This window comes from Branchiostoma lanceolatum, chromosome 3 (genome assembly GCF_035083965.1).
Source record: "Branchiostoma lanceolatum isolate klBraLanc5 chromosome 3, klBraLanc5.hap2, whole genome shotgun sequence".
In the NCBI taxonomy this organism is placed as follows: Eukaryota; Metazoa; Chordata; class Leptocardii; order Amphioxiformes; family Branchiostomatidae; genus Branchiostoma; species Branchiostoma lanceolatum.
Genome location: NC_089724.1, coordinates 2,958,249 through 2,986,147, shown reverse-complemented (window position 1 = coordinate 2,986,147; position 27,899 = coordinate 2,958,249). Strand labels below are relative to the sequence as shown.

Below are 27,899 nucleotides of genomic sequence, written 5' to 3'. Positions count from 1 at the left end.
TTGGGCGCCGTGAGCGCTCTCTTGGCCTGAGCGTCCCCACCCTAAAACAACTCCTCTACTATGTACCTTGGCTGCGGTACTCTACAATAACAGAAGTCCCCACCCCAAATCAACCCCCTACCTTGGCTGCTGTACTCTAAGTGACGTCATCTTGGGTGCCGTGAGCGCTCTCTTGGCCTGGGCGTCCCCACCCCAAAACAACTCCTCTACCTCATGGCTGCGGTACTCTACAATAAGAGAAGTCCCCACCCCAAAACAACCCCCTACCTTGGCTGCTGTACTCTGAGTGACGTCATCTTGGGTGCTGTGAGCGCTCTCTTGGCCTGGGCGTCCCCACCCTAAAACAACTCCTCTACCTCATGGCTGCGGTACTCTACAATAAGAGAAGTCCCCACCCCAAAACAACCCCCTACCTTGGCTGCTGTACTCTGAGTGACGTCATCTTGGGCGCCGTGAGCGCTCTCTTGGCCTGGGGGTCCTCACCTTAAAACAACCCCCTACCTTGGCTGCTGTACTCTTCAATAAGACAAGTCCCCACCCCAAATCAACCCCCTACCTTGGCTGCTGTACTCTGAGAGATGTCATCTTGGGAACTGTGAGAGCTCTTTTGGCTCTTCACTACTATACAAGGCTACAAGAAGAGTAGTCCATACCCCAAAACATACCCCATACCTTGTAATTACATTGTAGCTGCTGTACTTTACAAGGAGACTAGTCCCCACCGCAAAACAACCCCCTACCTTGGCTGCTGTACTCTGAGTGACGTCATCTTGGGCGCTGTGAGCGCCCTCTTGGCTCTTGTACTATACGAGGCTATAAGAAGAGTAGTCCATACTCCCAAACAAACCCCCCTACCTTGGCTGCTGTACTCTGAGTGACGTCATCTTGGGCGCCGTGAGCGCTCTCTTGGCCTGGGCGTCCTCGATGACCTGCTGCACGAGAAACTCGCTCAGGACGGGGAACTGAGGCTGGGGCAGCCGGGAGTGGGCCGCCTCCGACGCTTTGGGGATCTTCTCTACATACGGCTGCGGACTGGGGTTCTCCTGGGGAAAGAAACAGCAAGTCTTTGTCAGTGGGAAAATGTACACACCAATTACTGCAGTGTTTGAATGGCTTATGGTACTGGCAATACGTTTCAAAATGGGTCCAGCCAGGCTGGTTGTGGGCATGAAAAATAAAGGACTGGTGTGACTGTATAAAAGCGCAAATACAAAAGATATTCACAAATCATGCTTAATAAGACTACATTTTTGTGCGTTTTGTTGTCTTTTATATCCTATTTTTCGTTCCCGCAAACTGACCGGCCAGATACTGGTTTGGAAACGTGACCCTAGCCTTACAGAGGTAAGCTTGTTATGGGAAATGCAAGTACATGAAGGTCTCTGTTATGCTTATTAGTGGTGAAGAACTTGTCTGTTAGAATATCTGCCTTAGAGGGATGGAAACATGCCTGACGAGACCAACAACCTCCACTTCCTGGTTATCTTTTCATATCAAGCAATGCTAGCACAAAGGCCACATGGATAGAAGCATCATACTCAAAACACACATGACACTGTTAACATACACACACACAGTGGGGTTACAGACTTGCAATTTAACTCTCGTTCTGCCAAGTTATGCAGCAACTGATTAGCAACTCTACTGCAAGTTAGAAAACAATTGTAGATTTAACATTCTCCAAAGTGGAATTATAGTGTTTGAAAAGACTTAAACATTAGGCTCTGTAGATTATTTGCTCTGTCACTTGGAACATATAGGCACATTACAAAGTTTCACAGGGTTCACAGATCCATGTAAATGGTAGCGTAGCTGATTAAAGCAGGACAGAGTCAGTTGATGGGTCACTGTGCTGCATATGGGTTCATTTTCAGCTGATCAAGTTTTGATGTAAGTTTGATTCTTGATCATTGTTAAGTCGGCTGAGCACAACAGTTAGAACTGGAATTGCGATTAAAAAAAATTCATAAACCTCTATGTCATTTCAAAATTTTTCAAAAGTTCAACTAAATGTAGTAGGTAGTTAAACTTATAGTAATTCAAAGTCCATGTTATTATGAGTTTATCCTTAAGGATGCTGACAGCGGGGCAGTATTAGCCAAACATGCAAAATTTACACATTTTCAATATATCAGATTACCCAAATCAGTTACACTTTATTCAAAACACTGCAGACAAAAATGAGAAATAAAGAAAATAAAGAATCGTTTTTAACAGGTTTGCCATGCCACAGCAGATTATCATGGGGTCAAAGGCCAGATAACATGGGGTCAAAGGCCAACTTACTCCATGAATCCAGCTGGAGGGCGTGGCCCCACGGCACTCCTTGTTTGGTCATGGCAAAACCACACATAGAAACAGCAAAACATCAGACATGTGTCATCAGGAAGTTTTAAGTTTCCATAAAATTGTAGAACAGAAAATTTATTCTGGTTTTAAAAATGAGAAGCTCTCTTTTATAACAATTTAAGAAGTTTATTAAATGATAAAAACAAGCCAATAATTTTCAATAGATATGAAATTGAAGGAATAGTCAACATTAAAAGATGTAACTACTCCAAAATACTCTTAACTTCTGTTTTGCAGTTGGGGTTTAATAAATTACCATTGTTGTCAAGATTATCCAGGAAATTTGGAGCCCATAAAAAGTATAAAAAATGGCATGTTCAATCCTATATTTGCCTTACTTCTATAAAATTCTGCATCTGAAAAAGTAGTCTTTTACCCCATGACCACGAGCATTCATTGCCAAGAACACCACCTAAACAGACTGATGAATTTGTTCAATATCAATGTTCCAACATTTAAAAGAAAAATTCTGCTTCTGAAAAAGTAGTCTTTTACCCCATGACCACGAGCATTCATTGCCAAGAACACCACCTAAACAGACTGATGAATTTGTTCAATATCAATGTTCAAACATTTGAAAAAAAATTCTACACCTGAAAAGGTAGTCTTTTACCCCATGACCATGAGCAATCACTGCCAACTACAACAGCACCACTACAAACAGCAGACTTGCATTGTAACTTACATTGAGGTACAGCTGTCTGGCCAGCTCGTGCACGTTCTTCATCACCCGCTTGTTGTCTACCCCTTCGTCTCGCACAACAGTGTGAATCCCAGAGACAAGCTGGGGGGGGGGATTAAAGAGAAGAAAACAAGGATACAATTTCTGTGAATTATATAGCTTCATCAGATTGTTAATTATATAGCTTTATCAGATCTTGAGCATTGAAAGTGGGAAGACGTGTATCATTTAGCTCCGTGTTGTGTCTTGTTTTCCGTCATTCGTCTTCTCCTTAACCGTCGCCAGCAATATCCAGAACATTAGGGACAACGACCATCACACCTTCCCTACATTTGGAAGTGGGGGTAAGGAACAAGTTTGTCATCCTAAATCATCATAACAAAGGGGCATCCCAGATGTATTGCGATGAAATAAGAACGAATAAACTTTTGATTATCTTCCCAGACTCTCATTTTCCCTTCTTCAACAAACATCCTAAATTGGCTTACAGCCTAATTACTTATTATATCAGCTATGGGACCCTTAAAATGACTGGTTTAACAGTGTTCGCCTTGGATTCAGTAGGTTGTGAGTTCGATCCCCGGCCAAGTCATTGTCACTGTTGCAGTACATACAATGTACTGCTCTCTGTCCTAAAGCCCCCGTCACAAATAAGAAATTCAGCTCGGCCGACGTGCTGGCGAGCTTCAAATGTGCATTTTCGGCTGAAGTATGGCCGACGTCCTGTCGATTATGCGGGCTTCGGGCGATTTTTAGAAATAAAAGTTGATCCAAATATTGGCCTTTTACCAGGTTAGTCGATACTGACTTCGACCATGTCCAAGAGATGGTACCATCTTATGGGGGATTTTTAGCTTTTAGTGTTCGACGGACGTCACCCGAGATTTTCATTGGAATATACAGTCGACGCTCGGGCGGTTTTGAAATTCGGCGAGCTTCGGGCGATCTACAAACTCGGCCGACGCTCGCATGAATTGTGACGCCGGCTTTAGCACTCAGCCTTTGGGAAAGAGTATGGGATTTGAATACACACACCGCTACCAGTGGACTAACACCCTGCTGTATTGATTGCACAAAGTTGTGTGGCCCGAGGCCCATAGAAGCGGAGATGTGCACCATCCTATACACCATCTGGTACGGGAAGAATTCCAACTTTAACTTCAACCCTCACAACTAGGGGTGGGTACCGGTACATAAAATTCAGGTCCGGTCCAGGTCCAGAGGGTCAGGTCCAGGTCCGGACCTGTACCTGTACCTGATTATAGTAGCGTAGCAGTACATCATATTTTGGAGAGCGAGACACACGTAAAACTCTCCAAACGTCTTGTCTGGAACGATATAATTTCTTAGGTTTGCACTTTGTCTGAAAAATTATAACTACACTCTCCTCGCCGTCTTTTTACTCATCCTTTGGGATATGATTCACAGCTAACGTCTTCGACCACGACTCGTTAAATCTGCTGTTTTGTATTTTCTTAGTAGTGAGACCAGTTATGTGACCGCCTGCTGGTAGCCTGGTACTATGAATTTTCTAGTCGGTCCATAGGCCGGTCCACTGATTTTTTACGGACCGTTTTTTTTGGACCGGTCCATTAAAAAATACCGGTTTTGTACCGGTACCCACCCCTACTTACAACTATAACATCAGGAGGAAAGCCAAGTCTGTACCTCGTCGAAGATGTCACATGGTCTGTAGGGCGGCCCTCTCTCGTGCACAAACGGTCGAAACGACATCCCATCAAGCACCTTGGTGAGAAAATCATCGTCGATCAGCCCTCGTTGGGACAGGAAAGTGGCCTGGTGGGGGAAAGAACATGACAAATTATTTTTGTTACTTGTAAGTAAATAGTTTTATAACTTATAAGGTTGGTAAATCGGTTCAGCATAGTTTTTATTGGTACATTCATTTCTTCATTCAGACCCTTGTAGTGCCTAGAGGCACATACATGTAGGTCAGCAAGTTTCCTTGCTGTTTCTGTAGCAGGGTATAGTTTTACAGGGAGGGGTTGCTAGCCCTTCCCATTTTCTTTGGTACACAACCCAGTATTCACACACACAACACGCACACACACACACACACACACACACACACACACACACACACACACACACACACACATACAGTGTAGGTACAGTGCAGGTACAGTGGAGGTACAGTGGAGGTACAGTGTACGTAGGTACAGTGCAGGTACAGTGTAGGTACAGTGTAGGTACAGTGTATGTACACTGTAGGTACAGTGTAGGTACCGTGGAGGTACAGTGTAGGTACAGCGTAGGTACAGTGTAGGTACAGTGTAGGTACAGCGTAGGTACAGTGTAGGTACAGTGTAGGTACAGTGGAGGTACAGAGGAGGTACAGTGCAGGTACAGTGTAGGTACAGTGGAGGTACAGTGGAGGTACAGTGCAGGTACAGTGTAGGTACAGTGTAGGTACAGCGTAGGTACAGTGTAGGTACAGTGTAGGTACAGTGGAGGTACAGTGGAGGTACAGTGCAGGTACAGTGTAGGTACAGTACTTACCTTATGGAATGTGATGACTGGTTCGGGGTGGATCCTGATGAGGGTGAGGCAGCCCCGGTACCCAAAGAACAGCTCTGCAATCAGCCGCAGGAAAATGGCGCGGATCTCTTTATCCTGTAGAAACGAACATAAAACAGTTAGCCTCTAAACACAGCAATATCTGAACCATGAATGACAAGTTACTACAAATTGATGCATCCCTACAAAACCTTTAAAACTGAGAGGCTATGTCAAACTTGTCATAAAAAAAGGCAAGAAACCATCATGTGGAAAAATATGTCAGCGTCACAAAATTATTTTTCACTCTCGCACAAAACATAAAAATGAGAGACTGTCCATATTTGTCACGATAGAAACATTGAAAAATAATCAATGGAAAATATTTTCAGACGTAGAAATATCCTTTTACGCTGTAGCACAAAACTTAAAGAGAGACTATGTCCAAATTGGTCACAGAAATTTCAGAAAAATAATCAATTTGAAAAAGAACTCGATGAAGAATCATCATTCTACACTTCAAGATCAAATTTGGGTAATCTGTAAAATCAACTGTGTGGGCATTACTCTAGCAATAATGTATAGCAACAGCTTTCATCTGCGCTGTTTGTGGCAAACACTGTAAGAGTAAAGCTGGTCTCGTTGCCCACAGACGAGCCCACCGACGCTGAACTGATCGTCCGGCAGGATGCAAAGGAACTGATGATGATGAATGTATAGCGAACAATGTTAAAAAAAAGGCAGTTTTTTAAACAGCAAGTTGTAGTGCTTTAATGATGACTTTATGTTCCACAGCGCAATTCAGGTTGCATGCGAGTCTGTTGTCTGTTTGTAAATACTGTGTTCTGAATAAACCATTCATCATCAACAGTATAAGACCCAAGCCTGGACCGTACCACTCACCAGCATGGGTAGGGGGGAGGGTGCTGTAGACTCGGGTGGGAATGCGTGGTCAGACACATGCAGGTCAGGATGGAGCACCTGGAGAGGAACAGAAAAAATAAAAGCACAACAATCATTAGGTTTATCATTCATCTTTCAAGGCTACACAAAATCTATTTCCTTCGTTCTTGGATATGTTAGAAATTTTATGAACAACATTTTTTGTAATATTCAACAACATGTGTATATACATATCAATAACCCTTATCTCGCTAGGTAACTAGATTAAGAGTTGATTGCATGTGAAAACAAAGTGAACATGGTGACCAGAAACTCACTCTACAGTTCATCATAACACACCTTTGAGAGGGAAACAGTGCTTAACTAGAAAGGCCGTCATTTGCCCCTGAGCAAATACAGCATGTTTAGCCATACTCCTCTCCATGCAAGAAGTGGGCTGTCCCAAAATAATACTTGGGCAAATCGAAATATTAACTGCATGTATAGAAAGGCAACATTTGCGAGAGCATCATACTTCGCCAATCTCCCTCCCGATGCATAAATTGACTGTTCCAAAATCACCCGTGCAAAAAATTCTCTCTACAAGTTCTGCGAGATCCCAAGAGCTTCTTACTGCAAAGGCTTGCGTGTGTTCCTGCAATATGACCTCAGATGACCTAAATAGAACAGTGTTCTTTGGCCAGTAGCAAATGGAACTCGGGAATCCTTAGATAGAACATGGATTCCTTGGCCAGCAGCAAATAGAACATGGAACGGGGATACCACTTTTGGCCTGTTTTTGGTCTGAAAATGGGCCCAAAAGTCCCCAAAATGAAGCATTTTGAAGTGATGTACACCAGAAATGTGATTGAAGTCCTGTAGGGACATGTTCAAGGCACCCTTGTACCGAATTTCAGGTCACTTGCTTGCAATACCAGGGCACAGGAGCCCAAAATATAAAAATTGTCTAAAAATGCCCCAAAAAACCTCCATAAAAATGATTTTTAGGCCTGTTTCAAAACAATTAAAAAAGGGTCTGAGGGTATTTGCAATCTTTACCTACATGCCAAATTTCAGGTCGTTTGGCCCAAAAATGACGGAGTAGATTCCATTTGAAGATATGGCAGGAGAAGAAGAAGAAGAAGAAGAAGAACGTGAACAAAAACAATATGTTGAGCCATACTAGGTATGGCTAAACATAATAACTATATATGATTAATTACTAGATATCACGATTTGCTTGTACAGCTTTTCAAAAGGGTTATTGAGCTCTTGTGTCGGGTCAAAAGAGGCATTCAGAAGTTGCATGTGACACTGTATCACTGCAATAAAAGTTATACCAAATTTAAAGTAATTACCATAGACAGGGCGAGCTTTGTTCTGGACAGGAGAGGCTCTGGTAGCAGGGAGAGATGATAACTTACCATAGGCAAGGAGAGACTGATAACTTACCATAGACAGGGAGAGACTGATAACTTACCATAGACAGGGACAGACTGATAACTTACCATAGGCAGGGAGAGACTGATAACTTACCATAGACAGGGCGAGCTTTGTTCTGGACAGGAGAGGCTCTGGTAGCAGGGAGAGATGATAACTTACCATAGGCAAGGAGAGACTGATAACTTACCATAGGCAAGGAGAGACTGATAACTTACCATAGACAGGGAGAGACTGATAACTTACCATAGACAGGGAGAGACTGATAACTTACCATAGACAGGGAGAGACTGATAACTTACCATAGGCAGGGAGAGACTGATAACTTACCATAGACAGGGAGAGACTGATAACTTACCATAGACAGGGCGAGCTTTGTTCTGGACAGGAGAGGCTCTGGTAGCAGGGAGAGACTGATAACTTACCATAGACAGGGAGAGACTGATAACTTACCATAGACAGGGCGAGCTTTGTTCTGGACAGGAGAGGCTCTGGTAGCAGGGAGAGATGATAACTTACCATAGGCAGGGAGAGACTGATAACTTACCATAGACAGGGAGAGACTGATAACTTACCATAGACAGGGAGAGACTGATAACCATAGACAGGGAGAGACTGATAACTTACCATAGACAGGGCGAGCTTTGTTCTGGACAGGAGAGGCTCTGGTAGCAGGGAGAGACTGATACAGTCTGGTACGGTCAGGCAGCCACCGTCCAGGTCTGCTATGATCACATCCAGCTAGTGATAAACAACAAACAGAATGTGAAGAAAAGTTCTTTTGCTAGAGGATGTATCAGCCTCTGTCGGCATAGACAATTTCTACATACAATGTACAAGTATTATCATTCAACAGATGATAATAAGATCATTCAACATTTGTGGTTGATGATTTTGTTTTGAACTCAATAATTATTCTACAGTCAAACTTAGGCATAGTGATCACAGGCAAAAGTGATCACTATTGACAGGTGGTCACCATAGATAAGCTGGCCATACTTGTCGATCTAACTTAGTATTACTTAATAGGCCTTACTTAGTCAATCTAAGGGACCACCAAAAAGTAGACACAATAGTTATGCAATGGTTGTCACTTGTACAGGTTTGACTGTACTAAATCAAATTTTTCTAGACAATATGCAAATGAAATTATTTCCTTTGGTCACTGACGAAAGGTAGCGGATGCTGTCTGAAACGTCTGTTTCTAAATTTCCAGTTGCTTGAGTAACTGTCTTTTGGCATATTCTACACAATGTTCTTCGTTCACAGAGACTTTTTCCAAGGCACACAATCTGAAGTTTGAATGTGGATTATCACACTATATAGATACAGATACAGATACAGATCAATTTGCATCTAGCCAGAAAAGCAGGCAACCAGCAGAAGAGGCTGGACCTACCAGCTCTGCCATCTCGTTCTTGAGTGAGGCGTGAACGCCGATGATGAAGGGGGTTGGTGTGGAGAGTACCTCTTTCAGGAAGGCTGGTAGTACGGGAATGTACACGTAGCTGGGGGGGGGGGGGAATACACATAAAAGTGAGCATTACTTACTGCAAGTGAGCATTACTTACTGCAAGACTTAGTGTTATCACAATCACAATCAATCACATGGTTTTTATTGACAAACAAAACTCTGGCAGCCAAAGGCTGAATTGCCGCTTGTTTCACAAATACACCACCACAAATTAAAACATGTCCAGGTCCCCAGCACTCGTTAAGTTAAAACAATAGAAAACGTTCTTTGTCACGTACTTCCACATACAAATATACACTTTTAAAATATACATCATTATCATGCAATCTATCATCAACAACATTATCAATACATCTTACTTTTTGTGTTGCTTTGTTATCTGTTGTTTTTTTTTCAAATTAAACCATAATTGTCTTGAGAGTCTCCACCTGTATGATGGAATTTACATGACAAAACAAATAAACTTTCTCATCTTTATAACTACCCTACTTGGGAGAGGGACTCACAGACCTGCATGAAATGGAACTGAGCTTTTTGATACAGGTCAGTCTACTACAATGAGGGAAAAAAGAGCAGCTAGGAAAGCATGCACGGGCCCCTGTAATTGTTAGAGCCAAAATAAAAAGACTTTACCCTCACATGAAGATAAGGGTGCCCACAAAAGTTTCTGACAGACTGCTTTTGCATGGGATCAACCTCCCAGGTCAGAGAAGAAAAACAACTGGAATCTCTGACCATCCCTTACCTGTACTTAATAGGGAACATGAGAGCACAGAGGGCCTGGCAGGCGTCCGACATGCGTGAGTACGACGTCGAGTGGAACAGGATCTTGTGGTCCGTCAGCGCCGCACAGAACAAGCAGATCACGTTGTAGATACCTGGGGAAAACATTATTACCCGTTAATTCTGTAAGTGTATCTATCTGGTATATCCACTCTAGATCTTTGGTGCAACACACCAGCTTCTGTATCTGTATCTACATAGCTGGTTTAACCGTCCTTTGGGGTAACACACCAGCTTGATTAACAATAGGGAAGACTTTTCAACCTTCTCAACCTACACAGTATTAACCCGCAGGACAGAGGCACCTGATGGTATGCCACAACATCAATGTACAAGCGTGTCTAACCCTCATGAGACAGGGAACAACAGCGGATTAACTGTCTAGCAAGTGTGTGTGTGTGCAATATCTATTTGTTATTGGCATGATTTATTGTAGATGCCTTGAAAAAGACAAATTTACTAAACGGTAATATCTTGGAAATTTCTCATAAAAGCAAAACAAAGTTTCAGGTTAATTTTCTAACGGTTAACAGGAACCTTGCCATATTTCAATCTGTATACATTTCAAATGGAAAGGATATCTGTAAGTGAATAACAAAGTTATCTTTTCACAGGAACATAATTTTCAAGAGCCGAAGTTCAATGACCGCCTGTTATCTTCTTCAGGGCAATTCTGACCGCTTCACTTTTAAATTGTTCTTCAGTCATTCAACGATCTGATGAAACTGTTGCGGGTATCTGAAAATGTTTCATTCTGTGCTCACCTAGTTGTCTGAAGAGCATGGCCACAGTTGTTCCTGTGACAGGCAGACTGTCGGACAGCGGAGGCTGGAGGGCCTGTCTGTCACCGGCTCCTATGGAAAATCTCACCTGCAGACGGAAAAAGACAGGTGTTTTATTACTTTTATAACCGGTGCAATGGCCTAGTGGGTAGAGTGTTCGCCTTGCATGCGGTAGGTCGTGAGTTCGAACCCCGGCCGAGTCATACCAAAGACTAAAAAAATGGTACATACTGCTTTCTCTGCTTAGCACTCAGCATTTGGCAAAGGGTATGGAAGTTAAATACACTTCACTTCCAGTGGACTAGCCCCCTGCTGTAGTGACTTGCACAAAGTTGTGTGGCCCAGAAATGGAGATGGGCGCCGCCTTATGCACCTTCAGTGCGGGGAGTACTACTTTAACTTTTTTATAACTTTTAACAAATACTAGTATCTACATAATAACAATAATCACCAGTCCACAAATCTAGTTGTTCATAGAAATTTGTTCTATTTCTATTACAAAACCATAACTTAATAAGTGTATAACTTCCTTTATTGCTTACTAAACTTAAGGTTTGTATATATAATACAGTTGCAATATATCAAATGTAAATGGCATGACAAAATGCCACCTGGAAATATGGCCTGCTTTATTTCTGAAAAATCTTCTAAACTTAGAACATTACGTGAAGGAAAATATACAATTTTTCACACTTTGAAAATGCTTTGGATCAACCATTTCAATGTCATGTGCATTTTGTCATTTGTTTGTTGATATGTTTGTTTTTACCTATGGCCCTCCCGGTGGCGGTACGTGCACACTGCCCAGAATACTACATTTCTGTAGCATGTCTACATGTCTCATTTATTTGTTGACATGTTTGTATTTACCTGTTTGCTATTTACTTATCTATATGTTTGTATTTACCTGTGGCCCAGCCGGTGGTGGTACGTGCACACTGCTATATTTCTGGAGTGTATGGTTTGTTGCTTGTGTTTTTACCTTTGTTATTTACTTGTTGACATGTTTGTGTTTTCACCTGTTTGCTATTTACTTATTTATATGTTTGTGTTTACCTGTGGCCCTCCCGGTGGCGGTACGTGCACACTGCCCAGGATGTTGCCCACCAGAGTCTCTATCTGCACAGACTGGTTCTCTATGTACACTGTGTACAGGATACCTAAACAATGCTGCAGGGGGAAACAAACAGAGCTATAACTTATAACTTATGACACTGTCAGTGTGAATGTTGGACTACATTCTACATGTACAGTCAAACCTGTACTAGCGGTCACCTTTGCATAGCGGCCACCTGCCCATAGTGGTCACTTTTTGTCGGTCCCTTGGATTTTTCCCATTGACATAAGCATTAAGAATTAGGCTATAGCGGCCACATGCCCATAGCAGCCAGTTTTCGCCAGTCCCTTGAGTGACCGCTATAGACAGGTTTGACTGTACATGCCCATAGCGGCCAGTTTTGGCCAGTCCCTTGAGTGACCACTATAGACAGGTTTGAATGTATGATGATGATGATGATCCACTGTGTTCTGCAGCTCAGGTAGTTGAGGAAACAACCTCTGGCTGCATTCAGTCTTTCTTCATTTCTTTCCACAGTGTCTTTTTTTCCTGCAAGCTGCCGTAGCTCTCTGAGTTTCTTTGCAGTTTGTAGGTTTCCCATTGCTTTGTACATATATACAAGAACGTTTTCAGAGGGTTGTTTCTTTGACATATGAGCAGACAGTCCTCTAATTGGCGAAGCATGCATTCCAGAAACAAGTGACCAAAAGACTGGGTCACTGTGAGCCCTTGGTAAAACGATGGCAAAGTTTAAAAAATAGTGCTAATTGCCATGAAACCCCTCATACACACTTCATGAAACTGGCGATCAAAAACAAATTTACCTCCTTTCTTTGCCATCGATTTCTTTCAATGGATTTCAGGTTACAAGAAGCTGTCACCCATAAAACCATGTGTGTTTTTTTGGCTTAGACCATGTCATTTTTTTCCAGGAAAAATTGCAACGGGGAGCACTGCAAGGGAGCTTAGCAACCAACCGGAGGGATGGTATGGAAGGGGGGCTTTCCCCTTCCCCGGTGTGAAGTTTTAGAGAATTTGAAAGTTGAGTTTTTTTACGGCTGGCCCCGAGGAGCAAAATAACTGTCAAACAGGTCCCCGTTGAAGGCTGTAACCTGGTAGCATCCCTGGTCAATCAGAATTTGATGCTTGTCAGAGAATCTGCTCCCCAGGGTAAGGGGATGCATGGTCAGGGCATGGGGGCGCAATGGCCCTATTTCCCTCTTCAGAAAAAGCCCTGCTACTCACCCTAAAAGTTTCAAAATGCTGTAGTCTGGACACGAGCACCAGTGACTTGGGGGCGAACATGAGTGTCTGTTTGGGCCCCTCCCCATTCTCCACCCCCTCCTCCTCCTCTTCCTCCTCACTCTCCTGGTCATCAGGCTGGTTTGGCTGGACCTAGGGGGGCATGGATACAGTGTTGAATAATGTCAATGGCAGACAAGCCATCATTTGGCAACAGTAGTTGGGAAAATATCAATCTTATGTCCTAATTGTCTTAAATCTTAATCAATTATTTGTCTAGCTGTTAAAGCATAGAATCTATAGGGTGCTTCCAAGACTTTAAGCAAATTAGCGAAACAATTTTCCACGTAAGACTTTACGATTTTGATTTTTAAGACTCAAAATACTGGGTGCATATGCACATTTTTGCACCCAAAATTGGAGCACCAAATCAACATCTAGGTGCTACATGTATAATCCTCTAGGGTTGTGTACTTTGTTACTCAAGCCTAAGTTTTCTCCTGTTTCATCTGTTCTACGGTCCTGCTTTGTAACATTGTTGTATTGTTATCTCCATGAAAAATGGAGATATAGTTTTGTGTGTGTCTGTGTGTCTGTTTGTCTGTCTGTCTGTTTGTTTGTGTTTCCGCACCACTCGAGTCAGCATAACTCAAGAACCTCTTGATGGATTACGATGATATTTGGTATGTGGGCAGGTGTTGTGAAGCCGAAGGTCAAGGTCGATTTTGGGCCCCCTGGTATGTGACCTTGGTACTGCAGCAGATATTCCATTTTTGTATCTCTTGACCTGGACATGCTATGGTCTTGATTTTTTGATGACAGATAGCTTGTGGTGTAATAAAGACGTGGTGTGGGTTTGGGCCCCCTAGCAGCTTGCTCTGGAACTGCAGGGGTGTTATCTTGAAATTCTTCTAAGGAGAATAACTCAGCAAAGGAACGATGGATTTCCATGATATCTTTGTAACAAGTTTTCTTCCTACCTCGACCGCCCAATGAGGCTGAGGGAGGTGCTGTAGTTGGGTCCTGCTTTGTGACATTGTACTGTATGTACAGTATTATGTGTGGAATATAAAACCTTTGGTTGTGAACATTTAGGAAATGACTTGTCCTACCTCGACCGGTTCCATGAAGCTGAGACAGGCGCAGTAGTGCCTCTCTGCGTCCATGTCCGTCAGCGTCGCCACGAAGAACGCGGGCGGGCGTCGCTGCATGGACAGGTTCCATCCCCCCGGCTGGCAGAACTAAGGGGGGGAGTGAAAAAAAGGTTTAAAAATGTGATAGTCATCTTGAACCAGTTCAGTTCACTGAAGAGCTAATCTTCCACGGGTCGTGACAGAGAAGACAGATGCTACATGTATGTACAGTATTTACAGGTTCCGGGGAAATTCCCCTAGGTCTTTTGACAAGTACAATGAACAGTGGACCACGGCTTAACGTCCCGTCCATAGGACTGTGGTCCTTTCTGGCAGCACAATCTTACGTTTTTTTTGTACGTGTGTCAGGCTCCTTTTACGTGCATAGGTTTGACACTTGAGGCTTATGCCTAGAGCTCCCTCATACAAGGGGCTGCCAGCTTTATGTTACCATCTGAAATGTCAAATCCTGGGATGAAACTCATTACAATAAGATAAAGGAGAACTAGTCACCCACCAGTTCTATGCCCTGATGAAACGTCACATCCTCCCAGTCGGTAAGTGGAAACCGTTGTAGTATTTTTCCCCGTCCTGTGCCAATACCTCCTGCAACAGAGAAAAAACAACTTCATTATCATCTTGTTTTAAAAAAATGTTGGCACATGACATACATGTACATGCCTGGAAAGATTGTTGTATGGAAACTTATTAAACCCTTGTCCTGCTGGAGTTCCAGAGCAAAAATATACCCCCACACGGCCCACAGGCCCCACTGCTGAAGTGCGCAGAAAAATTTGAAAGAAAGGGTACTCGTTTGATATTGCTCAATTTTAGTTACCACGACGTAAAACAACCGCGGGGGTGCAACTAGCGCATTGTAGAAATTTTCCCAACCCAGCAATTGTCTGGGCTCGCATACAGAACAATAATGTACAAGCCGGCAATTGCTGGGTGTAGCAGGACTAGGGTTTTATCATGCTGACTCTTCAGGTAGACACATTTCTCTTAGGAGTACACATTTCTTATTGACAAAGTCCAAGTAATGAGAGTTCTGCTGCAGTATCAAGGAAAGCTGCCGGGAGGCCCATAATAAACCTTGACCTTTGTCTTCCCAAGACCTACCAACATACCGAATACCATCACAATCCATCCAGACTATTCTTAAATTATGCTGACAACAAATGTCTGGAAACACCAACAGACAGATGCACACACAGACAGATGCACCCAAAACAAGGGTTTAAACATTGATTGAAGGTAAGTTTTATCATTGAGGGTAAATTTTCTTTGTCTGAAGTTTTGATTCCTGAGATATTGACACTTTCTTCTTGTCCACTTTTACATTAGATTGGATGCTTTACTGGCGTGTACTTTAATTGTTTAGTTAAGTCACCTACACGTTTCAGGTAGTCCTGGGAGTTACATTTGATACTGAATCAGTGATATCCCCCCTACTGAAATGGAACAGCTCGTATCCAATCTGCACTTTTTCCAGCTCTAAGAATCCCCCTCCATAGTATAAAGGGCAGAGAAGCTGGACTCATTCCAACCCAGCAGAGATTCCTGGAATTTCCAGGCCCAAAAGAGGCGGTGGTGATTCTGGATTTCAAGACTTTGGCAGACCTTAAATGTACTGTTGTAGAGGGGGCACACAAACAAACCTTAGGCCTTGCTAATTTAATTTCTTGGTTAACAGATATTTTGGAAAAATGCTAAATTCCAAAATCAACATGAAAACAGAATCTCAGAGGAAAGTCTGTACTTTGGGGCACACAGTTTCAGGGTGTGAACAGGGTCAGGTGCAAGTTTTCACCCCAGCCTTCTGTTTTCATGATTTTTTTTTGTGCTAAAATTTAAAAAAAAGAAATTAAATTGGTGTGGCCTTAGGATTGCTGCAATGACTGAAGGCCATATGTTTCTCTCACTGTAACTTTATGTTCACTGTTTTCATGGTCACCTCTGTAATGTGAACTTATCATCACCGTGAAAAACCTGTTGTAATCATTTATGATTCCTTCACACATCCATTCTGGAATATCACTGTGTGCCATCGTGAAGTTGAAGTTCAATGAAATGTCTATTTTCCTTACACCATGAAATTTTGCTACTGTGAAGATAAAGTGAATCACAGTATTTCCTTGATGATGGGTATTTTGAAGTCTTGTTTGTTTTGCTTAATTGGTAAACAGAAGCTTTTACTAGCGCTTTAGGTCTAACATGCCAGTTTTGTACAGCAAGTACCGGACGGGTATACAAATTGCACAAGACCGGAATTTGAGGTTTGAACCACTCACACCGGGAAAGACCCCTTCTCTTATTGATAAGTGTGGTGGGTTCTTTAACGTGCTTGGAACGCAGAAGCTCCAACTAATAAGTAAAAATCATGTAAACTTTTAAGATGAAAGCTGGAAGGTGGAAGGGAAACTGTCTGTGTATACACTTATTAAAACTACCTATACAGAACATTTAGGTGCAAATTTTCACTTAAGAACAACCAGATTTCATATTGATCTTCAATCTAGTTGTGTAACGTTTGTTTTTCTAAAAATCCAATAACTTGCATACAACATATAGTACTTGAAACGTTTTCCCCAGATTCCGAACAACACTGTTCCAAACGCACCAGAAAACATTCCTGACTCCTTTGCCATCCCCATGTACATGTAACTTGAAACGTTTTCCCCAGATTCCGAACAACACTGTTCCAAACGCACCAGAAAACATTCCTGACTCCTTTGCCATCCCCGCGTGTACATGTAACTTGAAACGTTTTCCCCAGATTCCGAACAACACTGTTCCAAACGCACCAGAAAACATTCCTGACTCCTTTGCCATCCCCATGTACATGTAACTTGAAACGTTTTCCCCAGATTCCGAACAACACTGTTCCAAACGCACCAGAAAACATTCCTGACTCCTTTGCCATCCCCATGTACATGTAACTTGAAACGTTTTCCCCAGATTCCAAACAACACTGTTCCAAACGCACCAGAAAACATTCCTGACTCCTTTGCCATCCCCAACCCCATCCCCATGTACATGTAAATGATGTATGTGTGACACCCTGGCCTGTGTGGACTTGAGAGGTAAGACAGATGTCCTGGATGTGTTGACTGTTATGTTGATAACATTGCCACATGATACACTACAGATGGGAACACCAGATAGGGAGAGGTACTGTTGTACTACCTGTCCAAACATTGTACTGAAAAGTAACAGTTTCTTTCAGTATAAAAATTAAATGTTTGATTATCATCTTGATAATCAATATGCCAGTGGTGATACACCACAGATGGGAAAACTAGATAGCTAACTGGGGAGAGGTACTAAGTTGTAACCCTTGGACATTAGTAATACCTGACCATACATTGTACTGAAAAGGTAACAGTTTCTTTCAGTATAAAAATTAAATGTTTGACTGTTACAAACGTATGTTGATAACATTGCCACATGATACACCACAGATGGGAAAACTAGATAGCTTATAATGGGGTGAGTTACTGTTGTAACCCTTCGACATTAGTAATACCTGACCAAACTGCAATTGTAATGAAAAAGTCATAGTTTCAGTATAAACGTTTGACATGTTATGTTGATAACATTGCCACATGATACAGATGGCTCAAGCCCCCTTTTCCACTAGACGACCTCAACAATCGTTGCGAGATTAAAATGGTACTTGTGTGACCCTTGATTCTACAATTAAAATATGACTGTGTCTTTAAAGTAAAAACTGACCCTGCATTCAGCTAGCATAGGTAACATTTGGACTATGCTATTTTTGGCACCAACAATAATGAAAGATGGAGAATGCCTAGTTTTTGTCCACTGCTATTTAACAACTATTTGACTCTTGTCCCAAATGAAAAGTGGACGGTCCCAAAACCATCTGACCCCGCCGACCCCTAGTTTCTCCCTGTACATGTTTGTCCATGGCATCCCCATCTGCCCTGGAGGGCTGTGACCTCAGGTTCCCTCAGGACACCATCTTAGCCCGGCCATGACACGCGTGACCTTGAAACGTCCAAGAGCACAACAAGATGGCCGCCTGGTGTTTGAAATGTTTCTCCTGGTTGTGACATTTACGAGGTTCTGGGTTGAGAACTCTGATAACTACAGCAGAGGAAAATGCACCAAAACATGGTAAAAACCAAAGTAATCTTCAGCTCATCTAGAGGACAAAGCGAGTTATTCAAAAATATGAGCAAAAAGAACTAAATGTTGCCAAAACAGGGGTAAACAAATGAATGAGGATGAGTCGGATCCTCACATCTGCTTGGAGATTATTTAAAAAGAGTATATAAAATAATCATACATAACTCCAGAAGATTTTTGGTCTGTCTTATTGTCAAACAAATACATCTGTTAACAAAGTCGAACAACCAAAATGGTCATTTTTTGGTGGTCCTTTACATAATTTTTCCCATTGACACAATAGTGACCACCTGTCCACATAGACCAGATTTTATCTGTCCGCTGAGTGGTCTTCTCAGTCAGTTTTGAGAGCATATATGCAAACAAGGTGAGTCTACATTGTATGAATAGGAAACCAGTTTATTTGAAAAAAAGAGGCAGGTGATTAAAAACGATGGTGTGATATATGTCATCAGTTCCGGGTAAGGATCAATGCATCCACAGCTGCCTGCTTCCCAACAAACAGCAAACTTTGCAGCGACTGAGGTTCATGCACCTGTTCCTGTGAGTTAACAAATTCACACCACGCATCGCCCGGACACACTTTCAAGAGTCTTTCAGTGTCACAGACTCCTGCTTGATACCTGAGGAACCTGGTTGTTGGTATCCCTCAGTCTCAGGTTCACGATTTTGCGTATCGGAACTACATTTGTCCTAGTGTAAATGAAACGTTAAACTCAACATGCTGAATCATTTAAATACTTGACGTGTAATATTGTACGTAGGTTAATCTCTTTTTATCCACTTGTTTGTTTGCATTTATACTTTTTTATAGCTGTAGAAGACCTTACGAAATTTGAAGTCGCTGTACTTTTGTTGTGTCAATAAAGGTTGTTGTTATCATTATCAAGTCTGTATAAGTTCCGAATTGCGATTTTTCAAGGTGAAGTCAGTATTTCGGTTCGATGACCAGGCTGCACAACAGACCAGAACAGAGCATGGGTTTCGGCTGTTTTTTTTACATATTTAGGCGTTTTTGTCGGGCTTAGGGTCGGGTTGGGTTGGCTAGACAAAAAAAATGACGAAGCAGAAAGCCCAACAAAACCCCTAAAAATGTCAAAAACCAGCCGAAACCCATGCTTTGCTTCGAGAGTAGCACAACAGCGGGTCAAAGTAAAAAAACAACTTCCTTTTCAGAATTCTGCTCCTAACTAGACAGGTGAGGCATGTTGCTATAGCCTACATTGAAGTTACACAATCAAACGTAATTATCTGCACCTTTGAACATGATTCAAGACAGAGAGATGAGTCAAGTACAACCTATTGTTGTCTATCAAGTCAAATGCTACACAGGTAGGGCATTTCCGTAATTTGCAGTGTTTGCCCTAAAGCCAAGTACTGACTGAGGTTGAACCCTGGTGTTGTGACAAACAACCAAATGTTTTAGAGAGGAGTTGATTGTAAGAAAACAGTACAGTGCCCTATGTTGGCCAAACCTACCCACAACATTTAAAAATCCAGAACACCTACTACAGTACTGATGTTGGGCCTTGTGGCTTGACGAACAACCAAATGTTTCAGAGAGAAGTTGACTGTCTGTAGGTGTGTAGCAAAACCTTTTCATCAAACAGGTAACAGTACAGTGCCCTATGATTGCCAAGCCTACCCGTGACATTTAAAAATCCAAAACACCTACTACTGATGTTGGGCCCTTGTGGCTTGACGAACAACCAAATGTTTTAGAGAGAAGTTGACTGTCTGTAGGTGTGTAGCAAAACCTTTTCATCAAACAGGTAACAGTACAGTGCCCTATGACTGCCAAGCCTACCCGTGACATTTAAAAATCCAAAACACCTACTACTGATGTTCAGCCCTTGTGCTGTGACGAACAAGAAAATGTTGTAGTTACTGGATACTACATAAATTTGTCTACTACCACAAGAAGTTACCTACATGTACAATGTACATGTACCGCAAAACCTTTTCATTTGACAGGTACTAACAGTATCCAACGCTATAGATGAATGACCACTAATTTTCATTCTAAAAAATTATCATTACTGTGTCCTCCTCCCATCGCAAGTTCATTTTCCATTGAGAGCCTACCCATGATATTTAGAAACCCAAACCAGCTACTGCCAGTCAATATCATGTGATTATGTGATAAATATAAGGCTCAGTTAATAAGTTAATAAACACACTATTACTGACCTTTTAGCCCAAAGAAAACTTGCACAACAGAGCAGCTGACCATGACCTCTATCTGTCCGAATCATTCCATGTTACCTGACCCAGTTTTCACTGAAGCTTTTCTACATAATGTTGCAAACATGCATCAAGACTTCGCAGCAAATGTGAAACGCAGATACAAAGGTACTGTAATTCTTGGAATTTTCGCAGTGGTGTTCACGGATTTTGTGGTGACGCTTCATCACACTCTTAGAATTGCTGTGAAAATGTTTATTTCAATTACTGTACAGTGTGTGACTATAGCACTGTTGTGACTTAAAACGGTACTGTTGAAAACTCCATATTTTTTTCTCTTTACTACAAAATTAAATCCACGCAAACATAGGGGCAACTACAGTAGTCTGTGTACACCATCACACTGTCAGCGACCTTTGGCTGAATATGTTGATTTCCAGAAGGTCGGCAAATTTCAAAATTGTTAAAAGAGCATATTTTTCACCTGACAATTTTCTTTGTCATATTGGACCGTGACTCAGTAACATACATGTAAACATCAGCCGGGCTCTAAAAATTATGTAGTGATGGAAAGGACACTAATAAAATACATACAGTAACTGCTTCCAAACATGCTTTCGTTTCTGTGAACTCGTCAAGCAAGCTATATCTTTGCTAGCCTCCACCAGGCCCTCCTACGGGCGTATGGATGGTAGAATTCAGCAGAAAAAGGACTAATTAGCCAGTAGAGTCAGGCCACAGTGAAGATCACATTTCGCCCGCAAATGAAACCCTCGGCTAGCAAATAAGCTCCCTATAGCCGGCGTAGTTAGTCTGGTATAGAGACTATATCTTCCCACTGTGTGACACTGTGTTTACAAAAACTATCGCTGTTCAACTGCAAGTGGGGGGGCTGCTAGAAGTATGATGTAGACAGGTGAATCCGAATATTCCGTTTGTACTTTACACAACATGTATGTTAGCAATTACATGTTGATTTACACATACTAATTTGGCCCATGTTGGAGTCGTTGCCAAGCATAATATTGGCCACATGCCTGGACCCTGCCTTCAACAATGTAGTAAGGTCTATTCTGTTTAGTATATTATTTTCATTTTAAAGCATAGAAAAGTACACAGCTCTAAATTGTATTAACATTTTTGTCAGTTGTAATCTATCTACAGGCTATACAAACTGAACTACATTGTACTATTTGTAGTACTAATGACACAAACAACATAGAAACTGCATAATGAAAATGTGGACCCTGTTCATACTGTAAATGCATTAAACTTAAAGTTCGTGTGGGTTTTATTTCCCGCCATTAAAGGGGAAAATGGAGTGGCAGGAAAAAACTAGAGCTGTGTACAGGTACACTGTACCGATACAGTACCGGGTGCAATCAATTAGGTACAGGTCAAAAATACCTGACCCTGCTGTATCAGTACTGGACTTGACTCAGGGGATGGCCACTTTGACAGATAAAATTACTATGAAATTACCGTGGCAGTGCACTAAAGCCACTCTAAAGCACAGAAAACACATTTGCATGGCTGAAGTCAAATTTTCATCTGTGTTTTCATAAAAATAATACCTAAAGCACAATCAAATATTATGTTTTTACCAGTTCAAACATGCTTTTGTCCTTATTGAAAATCTAGCATTTTCCGAACAAGTAGTTTAGGTACAGGTTCAGGTCCGGACCTGTACCTTAATCCGTGTACCTGTACCTGTACCTGAAATTTGTTTAGGTATACAGCTCTAACCACCAGTGGTTCTCTAAACACAGAGTTTTGAGAAAATGACTAATTTGACAACATTCATAATATCACAGGCAGCATGACCATAATACATCACACCCACCCAGTCCAATTTTCTATACAGCATACTTATCCTGAATACCCTCACTTCCTAATTAGATTCCTACCCTTCCTCTGTGTCCTGCCAAGATATGCATTTGGTAAATTGGAGTGTCCCTGCATTGTTGGAGGCTGTTATGTTTGGCGAGCGCCCAGAAGATTTATCTGAGGCCTAGAAAATTTATGTTGTGTTTCCGACTAAGGTCCTGAAGGTCCTGAAGGAATTAGGGGTTGGTAAGCAGCTATAGGAATTTTAAAATATTTTTCATCACATTAGGAGTTGGTAAGCAGCTATAGGAATATGTTTTTTATTACCAAGATGTTAGAATCACTCAGATCAAAAATCTTATGTATTTGCCTTTTTCCAGGTGCCAAATATCATCTTTGTGATATACATATGTATTTGGAGCAACATGTTTTTTACTGTCAGAGTCAGTGAGAAAGATATACATTTTTGTACACTTGAATATAACTTTATAAGTCTATTCAGGTACAGTGCAGGTACAGGGCTATGTGGAGTGAAATACATGTACACAGTAACACTTGTTTGGTCCTGGCTGAAACAGGTCGACAGATGATGTTGATGACAGGTACATTGGAATTCCTACTTTGGATCTGTACCTAAATGATTTTCATGGGACGCATTCCTACCGGAAACACAGGGCCTAATCTGAGAGTAAATCCTGGTACAATGAGCACGCACCAGCCGGAGCCCAGCTCGTGGGGTGAAAGTATGTTGTTGGAGCTGCTCAGGTGGAACCAACCACCACCTTACTCTACACTTTGGTATGCAGTTACCTGTGGTAAACAGCGTGAGGTCATTCCAATTAGATCCTCCCGCTGTGGAAGACTTCAACACACAGGCCGCGGCATGCTTTATAAAATAAAGTCCTATCAATATGGAAAACGCTGCAATTATAGATTTTCCTCATTACTTATGCAAAGTCCTAATTTGCATAAATTGTATGTCATTGTGTGCATCTCTGTCTAAGCTACCTGCATACTGAATATCATGAAAATCCGTTGCTCCCTTGCTCAGTAATCTTCCTTGAAACATTCGAACAAAAATGCCCCATGCAGTTCCAGAGCAAGCTGCCAGGAGGCCCAAACATATACTGTATATATATACCACTTCTTCCTAACATCAAAAGCTATATGCCACAAAGAAATAAAGACCATATCCAGGACAAAATATACAAAGAAAACAGGTATTCTGCTGCAGTACCAATGTCACACAACAGGGGCCCCAAATCAACCTTGACCTTTGTTTTTCCATGACCTACCCATGTACCAACTATAATCACAAATTCACAATCCATCCAGAGGTTCTAAATCATAAGTTGTGATGACCACAAATATCCGGAAACACAGACAGACAGACAGACAAACACACACTGATATACACAAAACAAAACCTTCATTTTTCATAGATATAATGAGAAAGCAAATATCAAACCTGATCAAGGCTTCAGGGAGATACAGAACTAGAAGAGCAGGGAAAAACTTTGATCTCAGAACGGCATTTTTTTTCAGGTCAATGGCTTTAAGGATGTTTATTTTTGTTTTATTAAACATGTAGTACTACTCATGAAGATTATGTACAGTAGATAAGAAACAGACTGAACTATATTGTCTAAATAAAGTATGTGCAAACATGTGAAGGAATGCAGACTCACATTGACCTACTTACAAGCCATTAGGTCTGAAGCTAAATTAGGTCTATAATCTCATCTTAAAAATTCATGGGGCAATCAAGAAATTCTTGCAGCCCCCCTCCCTCCAGCATTTATCATCTAACTCATCATCATCTTTATCACATTCCCTTTCCACATCCACATTCCTTCATCCCTTTCATTTTCCCATTTTCCCATTTTTCCCCTGACGCCTACATCATACATGTCCAACTTTTATGTGTGTGATACTGATCACTGATAAGGCTCAAACTCTGTATAATTTCCACCCCCTCCCTGGCCACATGTACAGTACCTTCATCCTGTCAACATTTACAACATTGTGTGCAAGTATGTACATTATGATGTCCTTGGTTTGTGTTAGCCTAGCCATCAGAGTTCATTATGAGTCTATTATATGACTATGCGTCGAGTATGACACTACCAGTACACATAAATATCAGGACCATGTTTATTGACATTCACAGTCACACCTTGAGTATAGGATTAGGAAGCCATCAAGATCATACTCTATGAAGATCTCCAGATCTCTATATGTATGTTCACCCTGTACAGCATCATGACATTGTACAGTTCAGTGTGTGTGTTCTATAGTTAGGGCGTGGTTCCGGTCACCCTGGGTCAACCCCTGCCCCATGGTGAGTCCTGGGAATATGGGTCAAGCATTCGGACAGGAAAAGGCAGTCAGTAGTGGCATGTAGCATAGGGAGGGTCGATGTTCACTTCACAGGCTACACATGACTCAGGCAATGTACTGTAATAATGTACATTCGTTTTTTTTGTTTGGGCCTAAATTTTGCTGTAAAACTAAACAAACGACTCAAGCAATGTACAGTTATAGTGTACATTCATTTATTTTTGTGGGGACTAAGTTTTGCTGTAAAGCTAGTAAAAGGGGAAGGGAAGTTTTAAGTTCTTGCTTAAAACCATTCTGTAATACATAGTAAACGCATATTTGCAGCGTTGTTAAATTTGATGATGATACTGTAGTGGAAAGGTCACTACAAAAATAAAACCATTGTGAACATTTCAAGACTTACAGTATTGTAGTGACATAAAATGAAGATCAACCAAAGATGACAGAAGAGATAGAATAATATTGTACATCAGTCCAGTTAGGCAGCTGTAGTAATGAATCAAACTTATAATAGTATATGTACGGTAAAATACTATCATAAAGCTCAACTCAGGAGAGATGGAAGAACAGATTGTACATCAGTCCAGTTAGGCAGCTGTAGTAATGAATCAAACATAGATAGATGCCCTACCAAATCTGGATATGCTGTAAACAGAAGGCCATATGTTTATTCCATATTCCTTATGCAATTTGGTACACCATGGAATATAATCTCCACCTGTCCGTACATTTACAGCTGCCTTAAGAAGCCAGAAGTTGAACCTGTACATACCAGGTCTTTATACATGAAGTAAGATACCACATTCTCATATCACTACATACTTCTGCTCTTTAACACCATGGCCTTTCAGTTGTAAGAGCAATCATCAACATCATCAAAAATCATTCATTCATTGACTCATTCACTCACTCATTCATTTTCATTCATTCATTCATTCATTCAATCTTAGTCCACCCATCAGTGACTGAGTTTTGCATGTGGCAGGACATCCTGCAGCATGTCCAATGTTTGTTGACAGTCACACCTTACATGTTTAAAGGGAAGACACCATACATCTTTTTGCCTTTTCCCTAGAGATACATTACGGCATCAAAGTTCAATAGGCAGATAGATCATACTCGCCAACTCAAGTATCAAAACAGGTGTTCAGCAAATGTATAAGATTCAGATTCTGCTTGTTTCATCTTTGTTTGTCTGAGACTTCATTTATTCATGATGAACTAAAAATTGGCCTAATGGCCATTCTGAAAATAGATTATTAACTGTTGACTTCCATGAAGATGTCTTATCAAAAGAGGAGCAGACCAAGCCATATAGATCAGGAAACAAAGAAGAGGTAAAAAATATTTTTGCACCTTCCTGGTTTGATTAACAGGAGTGTATCTTGGGCACTTAACATACTAATCAACGGGATCAAATTACAATAAAGAGCCTTTGAGCACTGATGACACAAGACCACATAAAAGGTTGAAGTGGTCATTTGTGGTTGTTTACTTTAGTACAAGCTCTCGTGGAGAATAAACATGTGACTGTTACAATTGTACTCTACCTTACACTATTTGTTTTGTTTTTGCTAAACCAATAAAGTAAATCAAGTTTCATTCCTCAATTCCATGAGACATTATTCTAGAAAACAATAATCAACTCTGAAAACGGAATAATATTACAAAATTCTGCCTGAGTCAAAATTAAAAGTAGCAGTACTGACATAATAAGGTCTATAACAGGTTTTATCAGACAGAAAAGTAACCAATTGTGTAGAGAAAACCACATCTATTTTCAGGTGCCCAGACCCCATGGTGTTCCACAAGTGTGTTTTGAGAGACCCAAACCTCCTCCTGGGTTCACAACAGGCGTGAAATCCGCTTCATTGTTATTCTAATCAACCCGACGCGTTATCGACAAGCTTGTTCGAGGGTTTGAGAAGATATTTCTTACTTCTACCAGATTAAAGAATACATATCGGTGAAGGAAAGACGAACTTGTGAATGTAGTACCCGCCCCCCTCCCCACACCCACTTTGAACATGATCGTCCCAGCGACAAATGGTGAATATTGGTACCCAAGCTTGTTCCGTGGACTAAATCCACCACAAACATAAACAACAGCATGTTTACCTACGTTATCAAGTGGCGAGAGGCTAGACGCATTGATGATGCTTTGTCTACGGTTATTTTTTTATAATGTATTGTGGTGTTCAGTCGAAGTTTGAGGGAAAACAAGTGTATGTGTAACGTATGACATGTTATGTGACACACACACACAAGATTGGGAACTACAAAATATGGGAACCGCCACGATAATCATTACACTGGGGAAGCTAACAAAGTTAAGTGTGACCCCTTCACGTTTGGAACACACAGATCGACAGCTATCGAACGCATCGGAAGTGCTGGACTGTCGACCGGAAAGTCATATTTCCAGTCCCGAAGTTTAATGACCAAAATGACAGAACGGAAAGGGCGGATCGCAGACCACTGGGTCATTCCAACCGGCTCAAAACTACACCCAATATTGGGCCCGTTTTAACGGAAACAGCCACAGCAAGGCGGCGGTACTTACGTTCTTTATTGTGATCGAATCCCACGACGATGAAATAGTCGGCCAGTCGGGCCATAGTCTGCCAAACGCGCCCAGAAATCACTCCGAATCCTCCTGTACTTCATCCCGTTCCAAACCCCGGACTGCCGCCATCTTGGCTTGCTGAGACTACTGAGGTCAGTACAATTATTTGCCTGATGATAAAAACAACTGATCTTTTGTGGCAATAAGCTTGTCTCAGATACTATATCATTCCAAACCAACCAAAAATCTATACGTCTCTTTTTAAATCATGTGTGTTATATAACAAATTCCCTCCAAATATGTTGGAGTAAATTTTACTGTAAGTTAAAGTACACCCTTGGAGCCTTGGTTGTACGGCGGCCACTGCGCACCCGTACTGCGCATGGGGTGGACCGTCGCCCCTTGCCCCTGTACATGATGACGTCACCAATAGTCTTGTAAGACTTCCTGGACGGTTTGCGTCTCCTGGGTAGGCTCGTCCTCACA

At 41.6% G+C, this 27,899-nt stretch overlaps 1 protein-coding gene across 1 annotated transcript in view; it reads right to left on the bottom strand.

Annotated features, from left to right (window-relative positions):
- The window catches only part of LOC136429727 (myotubularin-related protein 13-like), a 60,857-nt gene extending 33,275 nt beyond the window's left edge, over positions 1-27,582 (bottom strand). Inside the window, exons 1-14 of the mRNA XM_066419674.1 lie at positions 27,411-27,582; positions 14,859-14,947; positions 14,321-14,449; positions 13,212-13,361; positions 11,966-12,079; positions 10,892-10,997; positions 10,090-10,222; positions 9,270-9,378; positions 8,498-8,611; positions 6,452-6,529; positions 5,552-5,665; positions 4,700-4,828; positions 3,035-3,133; positions 856-1,043 (exon numbers count right to left, since the gene is read on the bottom strand). Coding sequence (XP_066275771.1) covers positions 856-1,043; positions 3,035-3,133; positions 4,700-4,828; positions 5,552-5,665; positions 6,452-6,529; positions 8,498-8,611; positions 9,270-9,378; positions 10,090-10,222; positions 10,892-10,997; positions 11,966-12,079; positions 13,212-13,361; positions 14,321-14,449; positions 14,859-14,947; positions 27,411-27,465 — 1,607 coding nt within the window. The 5' untranslated portion in view covers positions 27,466-27,582. The remainder of the gene's footprint in view (positions 1-855; positions 1,044-3,034; positions 3,134-4,699; positions 4,829-5,551; positions 5,666-6,451; positions 6,530-8,497; positions 8,612-9,269; positions 9,379-10,089; positions 10,223-10,891; positions 10,998-11,965; positions 12,080-13,211; positions 13,362-14,320; positions 14,450-14,858; positions 14,948-27,410) is intronic.
- Positions 27,583-27,899: the final 317 nt, after the last annotated feature.